This window comes from Camarhynchus parvulus, chromosome 21, assembly GCF_901933205.1.
Source record: "Camarhynchus parvulus chromosome 21, STF_HiC, whole genome shotgun sequence".
Classification (NCBI taxonomy): domain Eukaryota; kingdom Metazoa; phylum Chordata; class Aves; order Passeriformes; family Thraupidae; genus Camarhynchus; species Camarhynchus parvulus.
In genome coordinates, this window is record NC_044591.1 from 5,991,376 (window position 1) to 6,004,180 (window position 12,805).

General features: G+C 41.0%; 1 protein-coding gene across 3 annotated transcripts; it reads left to right on the forward strand.

Annotated features, from left to right (window-relative positions):
* The first annotated feature begins 6 nt into the window (after positions 1-6).
* On the forward strand, positions 7-11,712 carry LOC115912386 (solute carrier family 35 member E2A-like). Of its 3 annotated transcripts, none has more exons than XM_030963913.1 (9): positions 7-201; positions 2,717-3,239; positions 4,109-4,244; positions 5,107-5,234; positions 6,018-6,138; positions 6,581-6,634; positions 7,006-7,078; positions 7,893-8,038; positions 9,345-11,712. In XM_030963913.1, the coding sequence occupies exons 2-9, from the start codon at positions 2,924-2,926 to the stop codon at positions 9,583-9,585; spliced, it is 1,215 nt and encodes a 404-aa protein (XP_030819773.1). In that variant the 5' UTR covers positions 7-201; positions 2,717-2,923; the 3' UTR covers positions 9,586-11,712. The 3 variants fall into 3 exon arrangements, with proteins under 3 accessions (XP_030819773.1, XP_030819776.1, XP_030819774.1); XM_030963916.1 differs by having other exon boundaries at positions 7-151; XM_030963914.1 differs by lacking the exon at positions 7-201 and adding an exon at positions 604-1,313.
* The last annotated feature ends 1,093 nt before the right edge of the window (positions 11,713-12,805 follow it).

Below are 12,805 nucleotides of genomic sequence, written 5' to 3' on the forward strand. Positions count from 1 at the left end.
CGGGCGGGAAGCGGTGCCGGGCTCCTCCCGGGCGGCGGGGCCGCCGCGCTCCCGCCCCTCCGCCCCGGGGGTCCCCTCGGCGCTGGGCAGCCCGCCCGGCTCGATGGAGGGGTGGCCCGCGGCGAGGCGCTGTGCGCGGCTGTACCCGGCTGTGCGTGCCCCGTAACCCCCGCGGCTCGGCTCGGTTTCCTCGTGCTTTGGGTAAAATGGCCTCCCCGCCGCCGCGGGGACAAAGGGGCGAGCCCGGGGCCCGGCGGTGCGCGACCGGACCGGCTCTGCAGCGCGGGGCTCCGGGCACGGCAGGGGATGGGCGGCCGGAGCCCGGTGCTACCGGAGCCCGGTGCTACCGGAACTCGGTGCTGCCCAGCCCGGTGCTGCCGGAGCTGTGGGAGCGCCGGAGCTGCGGCAGCAGCGAGTGGGGAGCGCAGGTGCCGGCCGGGATGCGCTGAGGGCTGCGGGGATGGAGGGAGGGATGGGAGCAGCGGGCGAGCCGCAGAGGAGGATCCGAGGCGGGCCCGGGCACGGGGATGGCGGTGCTGGCAGCCCCTGGGCCCGGAGGATGGGTCGGAACGGGCGCGGTGATCCCGGGAGGGCTCCGAAGCCGCTGCGGTGCGGGAGATGCTCCGGGGATGGGGATGGGGGTGGAGTGCAGTTGGGAATGTGCGGGAGATGCTCCGGGAGCTGCGGGCACCGGGAATGGGATAGGGATGGAACGGTTGGGAATGCGCAGGGAAGGCTCTGGCAGTGGATGAGCAGAAACAGCTGGAGTGGCACAAAGGGCTGAGCTGTTTTAGCCTTTCAGCGTCTTCTGCTGTATTTGTAACATCTTGGATGCTCTCTTGCCATTAATGAAGCGGTGTTAATGAGCGAGGCTTGCTGGATTTTGTGCTTTTGCTGCAATGGGAGCAATGTTTGAGTGACCTTTAGCGTAACACATGAAGGGTCATGGACACAAACCTTTGGTTTTTCACTGTCACATCAGCCTCAGCTTCTCCAGCCCTTGCAACATATTTCAGCTTTAGTTTCTATTTGTGGAAAGCCGACTTTCTAAAGTTCTCCGTGGATATGTTTTCCACCACAATTGTTACTAGCAGTGTAGTTAAGGGTTGGAGAAGATACAAGGAGGGTGAGAGGCACTCGCGCTGCCGGTTCTTTGTGAGTAATCCAAGAGAAACAACTGCCAACCACTGCCACGTTTTCATCTGTTGGTAAACATCAGCTGCTGGCTGGCCTTGAGGGAGGAAGACTGAATTAGTTCCAGATGGAGAACTCTTTCAGCCCATTTAGACTTTCCAGTTGATTAAAGCCAGCAGGTCAGTAATTTAGGGGAGTAATTTTGTTGTCGTTTGCTGTTCTGCTCCGTTCCGTGTGTGGAATCAGTGATATCAAAGCTGATATCAAATCTGATATCACAGCGCTGCTGAGGGTGGGGCTTTGGTTGTGCTTAATTAACTTGTATAAACAGAAAAAACCTGTGATAATTAACTATATTGAATTAGAGGGGTATTTTTTAAATGATCTGGAAAAGGAGGAGGGGTCAAGAATCCATTTTTCTGAGCAAATTCTCTTGGAGAATGTGTCTCTTTTTTTCAGAGTTTTGTGTTAAACTGGGTTAGCACAAGTTTGTGGTTTAATGTGATGGTGGCAGAGGGTCCCATTCCTCAGTGTGCTGCTGGCATGAATTCCTGGAAAAATGGGAAGAGATAAGGGCCGGGGATGGAAATCTTCAGTAAAGGGCTGTAGTAACCAGAGAATGTGAGGAATGGAAACTTTCACATTTCAAGCAGCTGCTGTGTAGGATACTGAGACTGACACCAGATATTGAACTCCTCAGTATCTCTTTGTGATTTGTTTGAGATGCCACATTGGGCATCTAAAAAGCATTAAAAATAAAACCTTAAAGAAAATCGAACCGTTTGCAAAATCAGGGCAGGTGCAGTAGCTCTTTTTAGAACTCCTGTATTTCTCTTTCTTTCACAGGGTGGTTTTGTTGTGTCCTCTGCTCTGCTACTGTAACTTGCCACATTTTGTGTAATTTGTAAAAGGAAAAAGCTCTGCTTGCAAATCATTTAATGCCTTTTGCTGCCAGATCTGTTAAAAAGGCTTTAAGAATTAGTTGCAAGTGCTAATATTGGATTGGAAGGTGTAGCAAAATGAGGAATGCTGCATTATTGCCGTGTAATTAAATGGATAACCACTCTGGAAAGCTCTTGGATATATTTCCCTACTTTTTTCACCTGGATACATTTACCAGGGTAGCCCTGGGATTACTGGGAGTTACAGCCCTCGATTATTGTTCTCTTTGCTCAGGTTGATTACAGGTTAATTAGTCTGAAGGGCAGAGGTTCCTGCCTGGATTTGCTGGGTTGGGAAGATTTTTCTGAGGGGTGTTTAAAGAATGAGATCAAAGACACTGTGGAATCTGGAAGAGGAGTTAGTTATAATTGGAAAGGCTGTGTTGAGGTGCTCCAGAGGGAAAAGGACATAAAACCACAAAGTCTGCTGGGTGGGTGGGTGTTATTTTAGAATAAAGAACCTCCCTAAGATTAGTTCTTGTTGCTTAATCTTGGCATGAAGAATCAGGAGTTCAAAATCCAGCCTGGGGATCACAGAAGTCTCTTTATCTTTTATAAAGTGCAGGTGAAATGTGCTATCTTTGCTGCGTTAGGGATATAAAATGTCACACATCTTTTCTTCCTTTTTTTCCCCCCCTTAGGCAGAAAACATGGAGCAGCCCACATGAAGAATCCTGTGGAGTTTCTATTCCTCCAAGATGTTCTTTGAAGGACCAAACCTAGTTTTGCAGGCCCCTGGGAGATGAAGCATTGACCGCATGACATTTTTATTTCAACAAGTGCTTTCTCAGCGTTGCTTTGCGTGAAGGACAAAGAATATTTTAAAATATTTCTTTCTTCACCTCACCATGACGAGCGCCCTGAGCCCAGAGGCCCCGAGCCCTCCCCAGCTGGAGGAGAAGGCAAAAGGAAAATCCCTGTTCCAGCTGGGCTCCCTCTTTGCTAACAGGAGTGAGAAATTTGTGATTGCTCGCAGTGACAGCTTGCCAGAGGAGAATGTCCTGAAAATCACAATCACAGAGACCACGGTCATCGAGTCCGACCTGGGCATCTGGAACTCCCACGCCCTCATCTACCTCACTCTGTGGTTTTTCTTCAGCTTTTGCACTCTGTTCCTTAACAAATACATCCTGTCCTTGCTGGAGGGAGAGCCCAGCATGCTTGGTACCCTGCTTTTCCTGAATTCCAGGGGGAAATTGGTTTATTTAATGGAATGGGAGCCTCAAAAAAACTCCCAGAGCATTTGGATAATGCTGGCAGGAACAGGGTGGGGTTTTTGGGGTGTCTGTGCAGGGATGAGTTGGGCTGGGTGATCCCTTCCAGCTCAGGATGTTCCATCATCCTGTGATTGATAATTCCAGATAAAGCTGAGGGAGAGAATGGTTCAATTGAAATGAAAAATGTTTGGTTTGGAAGTTGCAGGGAGGGATCTTGGGGCTGGGAACTTGGCATTTTGGCCTTTAAAGTTCCATCATCCTATGATTGATGATTCCAGATCATCCCACATAAAGCTGAGGGAGAGAATGGTTCAATTGAAGTGAAAAATATTTGATTTGGAAGGTGTGGGGAGGGAACTTGGTATTTTGGCCTTTAAAGTGGTTTCTGACACTGTCCTTTCCTCCACTTGCTGAAAGATGAAATTTTCCTCATAGAGGAGCTTTAAGAGAAAAAAAAAAAAGTAATTTTTCAGTTTCTGTGCTGGAGGGTTTAACAAAAAGTCAGATTTTGAATAAATTGTTGATGGTCTCCAGAGCTGTGCAGTGCAAGAGTTGCCTTTGGTTATCTCTGTTGTCAATGGCCATTTTAGTTCTTTTTTTTTTCTTCTTCAGAGGCAAACAAAGGGCACTTCATCTGTGAACCAGGTTTATAAACATTTGGTTTATAGAAGTAAAGGGCTTTTGTGAGAATATATAAAACATACACTGCCAAAACCACCACAGAGATGTTTGTGTAAGAGATTTTCTCTTGACAATTGATTTGTTGTGTTCCAGCCCGTGATCTGACTTGATTTCCCCTCTCTGATCCTTTTTTAGGTGCTGTTCAGATGCTTTCCACCACCTTCATTGGCTGCATCAAGATGTTTGTCCCTTGCTGTCTGTACCAGCACAAGACCCGAATCTCCTACCCCCCAAATTTCATCATGATCATGCTTTTTGTTGGATTAATGAGGTAAATAAAAAACATTCCCTGCTCTATCTTTGCTAATATTTCTGCTTTTCCAAACCAAAGTTCTGTTCTTGTGTCCTTCTCCCCCCTCCCAAGAAATATCCCAGAACAATCTTATTTTTATTTGCTGTTTCTTTTCCCAGATGTCAATTTTTTGGTCCATTTTTTTCAGACCTCACTTCTCTTTCCATTTACTTTCTTCCTGCTCTCTTTTGAGGCTGATGTTTGTTTAGTGCATTAATATTTATCAGCCTTTTGCCTCAAAAGTCATCCAGGCTATTAAAATTTATCTTTTGAAAAGTAAATATTTGCTGGGTGCTGGGGTTGTGTTAGTTTGTGGTCGAGGAGGGAATAAAAATGCCTGGTTTTGTTTCCTCTGCCCTGCAAAACTGATAAAGAAAATCAAATAAGTGATAAATTCAATTAATTTCAGAGTTTAAACTGTGGTAATTGTGAGCATAACTAATTTACACTAAAGATGAATAACTGCAGATAAAGTTTCCTTGGTGAATTTCTGCTTCTCAGATTTTCACTTTTTTAACTGAGCCTGTTGAAAACTCTGACTTAAAAAATGGTCACTTGAACCTTGGAGTGTGTTAAAAAGTAAATTTGTTTTCTGGAAATCCACTCTGCAGCCAAAAACATTCCACATTGCCCAAGGGTGCCTTTATTTGCTTTAAATAAATAATGTTTAAGCCACAGTTGAAAGATGTGACCTTGCAGGTGCAGGAGAAATCACAGAGCAATTCTTTTTATGCTGAGTGTCCGAGAGTAGCTCCTGAATCATTATTTTAATTTCTTCTGGTGCACTAATGAATTAATTCATTTTTCAAATTAATTTATTGTGATTTTTCTCCTGCTGCAGATTTGCCACAGTGGTCCTGGGGCTGGTGAGCCTGAAGAATGTGGCAGTTTCTTTTGCAGAGACTGTGAAAAGCTCAGCTCCCATTTTCACTGTCATCATGTCCCGGATGATTCTGGGGGAATACACTGGTGAGGCCTGAAATGAGATTTCATTCATCTCTTTTTTATTGGCTGTGGTGCAAGTCTGGCCACTAAAATTAATAAAGTATAATAAATATAAGATAATAATATAATATAGAATATAAATATTCATTATTCAATATTCATTATTCATTATATATTATATATAATATTATATATTACATACTACATATTATATATTATATGCTACATATTACATATTATATACTACATATTACATGTTATATATTATATATATTACATATTTAATACATTGCATATTATATTTTATACATTACATATTTTATATATTACATATTTTATATATCACATATTACATTTTATATATTATATCATATCATGTTATATCATTATATCATATCATACTATTTTTATTATACTATGTTTTATTATATTTATAATATATATTATATATAATATATATAATATATTATATATGTTATATATAATATCCATAATATGTAATACATAACTTTTTATATATAAAAATATGTAATATATAACATTATATATAATATGTAATATATAATCTATAACATATATAAAATATATAATATAAAATATTATAAATGCATCTGAAAGAATCTACAATGAATTTGTAGTGTTAAAAGGGATTGGTGGAAGGGGGTTGTTGTTATTTTCTCTGTCAATAAATTATTGTGGCTTTAAAAAACTGAATTTCTTTGTGGCCCTTTTTTCTTGCTGTTGAGAATTTCAGATTCCCTCCAATATAAAAATAACAAATAATGAGTTTGTCCCTTTTCCCTGCAGGGTTGCTGGTGAATCTCTCCCTGATCCCTGTGATGGGAGGCCTGGCTCTGTGCACAGCCACTGAAATCAGCTTCAACATCCTGGGCTTCTCTGCAGCTCTGTCCACCAACATCATGGACTGGTGAGCACCAGGCAGCTCTGGGATGGGGAAAAAAACAATGAATTTAATTAGGAGATGAAAGAAAATTGTTTAACATGGTTCATGCTGTGCAGCGCATTCAAATGTTGGTATTGAAAATGGATTTTTAATAAATTATTATTAAAGTTATAAATTATTCTGACTTATTCTCTTGTATCTGACAGCATTATTAAGATTAAATAATAATACTTCATTAGACCAAACTCCTTTCTGTACTTGTAGAAACAGTAAAAACATTTATCCACTTGAGGACTGATGAATTGATTGATTTGTCCTAATTAAAATACAGCTAAATGGTGGCTTTTCATTTTTAAAATGTTTTAAAATTTTTCTAAATTTTTTTAATTAAAAAAAATTACATTTAATTTTTTTTTTTACTTTTTTTTTTAATTTAATTTTTTAATTTTTCTTTTTTCTTCTCTAGTTTGCAAAACGTCTTTTCCAAAAAACTACTCAGTGGAGATAAATACAGATTTTCGTAAGTATTCAAAATATTTCAGGTTTGGTTCTATTAGGGATGCATAAAGAAATTAAATATTTCTCATTGTATTGCACCATGTGTAAATCTGATCACCTCTGTTATTTTATCAGGGTAAAAAGCTCCCTGAGTTCCCACTGCAAGTTTCAGAACTCCCAGAAATAAATATTTAAGAGTAAAATCTTGGGCTAAAAACCATCTTTAATAATATATTTGTATTTTATGACATAAAATGCTACTTTTGAATTTTTTTTTGTGCCTTTCGGCTTCAGTCCCTGAGAGCAAACCTCTGTCTTTGCTTTGAAAAATGAAGTTTTATTCAATATTTTCATAAATTTTTTTAATTTTAATATTATTTTTCTCCTTTGTAGAGCCCCAGAGCTTCAGTTCTACACAAGTGCTGCTGCTGTGGTTATGCTCATTCCAGCTTGGATATTTTTCATGGTAATTTAAATTTATTATTTAATTAATTTAGGGATTTTTAAAAATTAATGTAGGTTTTGGGTTTTTTTAATTGTCAGCAGAATGTGCAACAGAGTTTAATCTTAATTTTTACCTTTGATCCTTCTCATTAAAAACAATTTTGAAAAATTAATTTTTGATTTTTAAAAAATCAGCCTGAAATATAATTCATCCAATGTTTGCAAGAGGGCAGTAAAAAAGAGAAATTTATAAAAGAAATAATTTAATATAGACATGAGTTCATTCCAAAAGCCTGAATTTATCTCAGGATTTTTGGGTTCAAATCATGATTTTGTCTCAGTGCACTTGAGCTTTGAGATAAAGACTTGCAAAGAAAATCTGGAATATTTGTTGATTTTTTTTTTTTGAGATTAATGTGGTTTACAGGAATATTAACTCTGAAAGCAAATTTTTTTTTTTTAGAAAAATTACAGGATCTAAATGTCCTGTATGTTTTAGGTTTTATTGGGCTAAAATTTAAATGTAAAACTTTGCTTCTAACAGTTGGGTGGGAAGTCACTTCTAGATTTTTCTCATGTACTAAACCCTTAAATTCGTTTTTTTTTTTAAATTTATTTTATTTTAGGATGTGCAAATTTTTTGGAGAAAAAATTGCAGGGTCTGAATGTCTTTTTGGGACCTAAATATCCTGTATGTTTTAGGTTTTATTGGGCTAAAATTAAAATTGAAAACTCTCTCTGCTCCTAACAGGTGGGTGGAAAATCACTTCTAGATTTTTCTCGTGAACTAAACACTTAATTTTTTTTTTGTTGTTTTTTTTTTTTTTGTAATTTAGGACGTGCCTGTGATTGGGAAAAGTGGGAGAAGCTTCAGCTACAACCATGACATTGTCATTCTGCTCCTGATTGATGGAGTCCTGTTCCACCTGCAGAGCGTCACAGCCTATGCCCTGATGGGCAAAATCTCCCCTGTCACTTTCAGGTAAAATTGTCAGGAGCTTTATTTTCTTTTTTTTGTCAGGAACACTATTTTTTTATTCATTTTTAGGAAAATTATTTTATAATTATTTTTTTTGGCCAGAAACACCATTTTGTAATTTTTTGGTCAAGAACACTATCTTGTATTTTTTGGTCAGGAACATTATTTTATATTCCTTTTCAGGAAGTGAAATTTCAGGTGCTGTTTAAAAATAAAAAGGAAAACTAAAAGTGTTTTGCAAAGAAATGAATGAGGTAAATCACAGAATGGTTGGGGCTGGAAGTGGAATTTCAGGTGGTGTTTAAAAAAAAGGAAAATTAAGGTTTTTACAAAGAAATGAATGAGGGGTAAATCATGGGATGGTTGGGGTTGGAAATGGAATCTGAGGTGGTGCTAAAAATGGAAAATTAAGGTTTTTACAAAGGAATTAATGAGGGGAATCACAGAATGATTGGGGTTGGAAAAGTCTGAGATGATGTTTAAAAAACCAGGAAAAACTAAAGGTGTTTTGTGAAGAGATGAATGAAGGAAATCATGGGATGGTTGGGGTTGGAAGTGGATTCTGAGGTGATGCTAAAAAAAAGGAAAATTTAAGGGTTTTGCAAAGAAATGAACGAGGTAAATCACAGAATGGTTGGGGCTGGAAGTGGAATTTCAGGTGGTGTTTAAAAAAAAAGGAAAATTAAGGTTTTTGCAAAGAAATTCATGAGGTAAATCACAGAATGGTTGGGGTTGGAAAAGTCTGAGGTGGTGTTTAAAAAAACAGGGAAACCTTAAAGTGTTTTGTGAAGAGATGAATGAGGGGAATTCCAGGATGGATGGGGTTGGAAGTGGAATTTCAGGTGTTGCTTAGAAAAAGGAAAATTAAGGTTTTTGCAAATAAATAAATGAGGTAAATCATGGGATGGTTTGGGTTGGAAGTGGAATTTCAGGTGGTGTTCAGGGGCAAGGCTGACATCAAAGCCTGGCTGTGGGATGTGGCAGAGCTGCTGTCCCCTCATGTCCCCTCAAATCCCCAATGTCCTCTGATGTCCCCTCACGTCCCCAATGTCCCCTCACGTTCCCAATGTCCCCTCACATTCCCGATGTCCCCTCACATTCCCAATGTCCCCTCACATTCCCAATTTTCCTTCATGTCCCTTCACATCTCCAATGTCCCCTCATGTCCCTGCTGTCCCCTCACATTCCCAATGTCCCCTCACGTCCCCTCACATCCCCTCACGTCCCCAATGTCCCCTCATGTCCCCTGCTGTCCCCTGACATCCCCTGCTGTCCCTGCTGTCCTCTGATGTCCCCGCTGTCCCCGCAGCGTTGCCAGCACTGTCAAACACGCCCTGTCCATCTGGCTCAGCATCATTGTCTTTGGGAACAAGATCACCAGCCTGTCAGCCGTGGGCACCGTCCTGGTCACCGTGGGCGTCCTGCTCTACAACAAGGCCAAGCAGCACCAGCAGGAGACCCTGCAGAGCCTGGCCATGGCCCCACAGCCCCCCGGGCCCACCGAGGACACCGAGCCCCTCGTCCCCAAGGAGCTGGACCCCTATGACTAATGGGTTAATCATTAACAGCTGAGCATGGCTCCATGGAGATCCTCCTGGATGGGCTCGTTCCTCAAATCCTCCTGGATGGGGCTGTTCATGAAATCCTCCTGGATGGGCTTGTTCCTCAAGTTCCTCTGAGTTCCACAAATCCTCCTGGATGGGGTTGTTCATGAAATCCTCCTGGATGGGGCTGTTCATGAAATCCTCCTGGATGGGGTTGTTCATGAAATCCTCCTGGATGGGGTTGTTCATGAAATCCTCCTGGATGGGGTTGTTCATGAAATCCTCCTGGATGGGGTTGTTCGTCTGGTTCTTTGAGTTCCTCAAATCCTCCTGGATGGGCTTGTTCCACAAATCCTCCTGGATGGGGTTGTTCCTCTGAGTTCCTCAAATCCTCTTCTCTGAGTTCCTCAAATCCTTCTGGATGTGGGTGTTCCTCAAATCCTCCTGGATTGATGTGGATGTTCCTCTGGTTCCTCTGAGTTCCTCAAATCCTCCTGGATGTGGCTGTTCTTCAAACCCTCCTAGTTGTGGTTGTTCCTCTGGTTCCTTTGAGTTCCTGGCAGGTCTCACCCAGGATTTGAAGCAGGAAGGAGCTGGGAAGGATCCAGAAAAACCTTGGGAACCTGATGCCCCAAAGAGAGGACCTGGAACGTGGCAAACTTGGCCTTTGTTGTCTCTCCTTGACTCCAAATTGCCGTGTCTTACGCCAAATCACACCCAGGCCTGTGCTGGTGGAAGAACTTTGGTGTCCTGTGGGAAAACAGTTCCTGTCTCCCTCCCCATCCAAACAATGTGAAAATGGGGCCCCACCACTGAATTCTGCTGGCAGAGGGATGCAGTTGGTGCCTTGTGGAAGTTTCTGGATGTTCTCCCTCATTCCTCAGCTGTGGCGCAGAGATGGGAGAGTCCGAGGAGGGAATTGTCCCACTCTGGCCTCTCCTCGAGCCCTGAGGGCCCCCAAACCCTGCCAGAGCTCCAGGAGCATTGTGACAGCACAAGAAGGGATTTTGGGGTGGATTTTGATTTCTGTGCGGGGCAGGAGTTGGACTGGATGGTCCTTGTGGGTCCCCTCCCACTCAGGAGATTCCATAATTCCAAGAGGGATTGGAATTCCCACCCTTCTCTCCCAAAAAAAACCCCAACTTTATTGAAGAAAACTGTGGGAAATGAGCTGTGGTGAGCTTCTGCTGCTGGCTACAAATCCAGGATTTGTAGTGGTTTAAAACATAAAAATGTAATGTGGAAATATTGCATTCCGATCATTTCTTGACAAAACTGAAATGCAATTATTCACACACGTACCCTGTGTAAATGGAGTGTTGAATTCAATATTTGTAGTTGCTTAGTAAAAAAAAACCACTGAAAATTGTGGTGGCAAAGGAAGCAGGATCTCAGTGTTTCTGTAAAAAAAATAATTGTTGTTTTAATTTCATTTTGTTATGCATGAGGAAAGAAATTGATGGTTTTTTAAAATTATTTCTAAGAGTGCAACAAAAGGCTGCCTTTTAGAAACTCAGGGTTATGAGTCTGACCTGTGTGTAAAATATCTAATTTCTGATTATATAAAAAGAACTCTCAGAGGCATCTGTGACAGATGGGAGGAATATTAACCGTAAACTGAGGCAAATCTTTATTTCTGCTGCTTTTAATTTTCCTTTTATTTTAAAGGAAATTTGTTTTCTGTGGTAGATCAAAGATTAAAAGTTCGTTTTCCTTTTGAACAGTCAGTTTTGACAAAAAAAAAAGCACACATGTAGCTACAAAAACATTCGCATGGACGTTTTGGGAACAAAATTTAAATTGAAAATGAGTGGATTTTAATAATTGTCACTCTTCTGGAAGGTTGGAGCGTGGATGTATAATGGTAAAAATAATGGTTATCAGGGAATTACAATTGGAATTCCTGTAAAATCACATTTCCACACCTCAGTGGCTGCCTGGGGCAGATTCCCCAAAGATCTGAAGGAGAAAAATGCCAGTTTATTCATCCCTGTGTATGTGATATGTCTGTGGTATTTTGTTTTCTTTTGTACTCCTGTCACTTTTATAAAAGCTGTGGACTGTGGAGCTCTGTGGTTTTTTTTTAAAATTTGTTTTCTGCCAAATACACTGAGATTTTTGAAAGGATAACTAAAAAAAAAAAAAAAAAGAAAAGAAAAAAACCCGTGTTTTGTGTTATATTTCTGCTTTAGGTGGCTCTGCTCTCACATAAATCCCATCATTTTAAAATGATTTTTAAAAAATGCCAGCAGGATTTTGTTTTCTGTGACCCTGGGAGGATTTGGGATTGGGATTTTAACCCCTCCTGCTCTGCTGGGCTTTTGTCCCTTTTTTGTATTTTTCTTTGCCATCTTTTTAGCCTTTGCTTTCCTTCGATTAAACAAACCAAAACCTTTTTTATTCTCCAATCAGACCACTAAATCTTCTTTTCTCTTGTGTAAACAAGGAGCTTTTTGCTCTTTGTTAAGAATTTTCCACCCCAGCTCTTCCTGTGACAGAAAAAATTGAATTTTTGGGAACATTTTAACGTTTCTGTCCCTGCATTTCTCATGTCCACATGATGAGGGCAAGCTCTGTGACCTGGAGCTGTGCATTTAATTTATTTTACATTTTTTAATTCGCTCAGAGCATGTTTTCCTTAAATGTGAATTCCTGATGCACTGAGGTGCAGGTAGAAGGTGTCACAGCAGTCCCTGTGCTTCTAAATTGCCATTATTCCCCATTATATCCCGTTATTTCCCATTCTATATCCTTATTTCCCATTATATTCTCATATTTCCTTTGGGGGGTGGATAATTAATGATTTTAGAGATCATAATTAGGGATCTTTGCTGTTCCGGGCCGTGTCACCTCTGTCACCTCCTCCCTCACACTCTCACTCATTTCCATGTAGGAATTGCAGCTTTTTGGTTGGAATCCAATTTACTCAATCCAATTTATTCAATTAAATTTATTCAATCTAATTTAATTTATTCAATCTAATTTAATTGATTCCATCAAACTCCGCACTTTAATTGATGTGGAATTAAAAGCGGCCCAGTGCTGACAACGCCTCCATTCGCTGCGTTTATCACTGCCCAAGCCCATCCCGCGGGTTCATTAACGCCCCTCAGCCCGGCCGTTCTGACGGGCGGGGCTCAATTAACGCCTCATTAACGCCCGGAGTTAATTACGGCTCCGTGAGGCGGCGCTGACGTCATCGGCGCGCGGCGGCGGGCGGAAGTGA

Coding starts and splice junctions, on each gene's coding strand:
- LOC115912386 (XM_030963913.1), top strand. CDS start 2,924: ATGACGAGCGCCCTGAGCCCAGAGGCCCCGAGCCCTCCCCAGCTGGAG. Junction 5,235..6,017: donor GATTCTGGGGGAATACACTG/GTGAGGCCTGAA, acceptor TTTTCCCTGCAG/GGTTGCTGGTGAATCTCTCC. Junction 6,139..6,580: donor TCCACCAACATCATGGACTG/GTGAGCACCAGG, acceptor TTTCTTCTCTAG/TTTGCAAAACGTCTTTTCCA.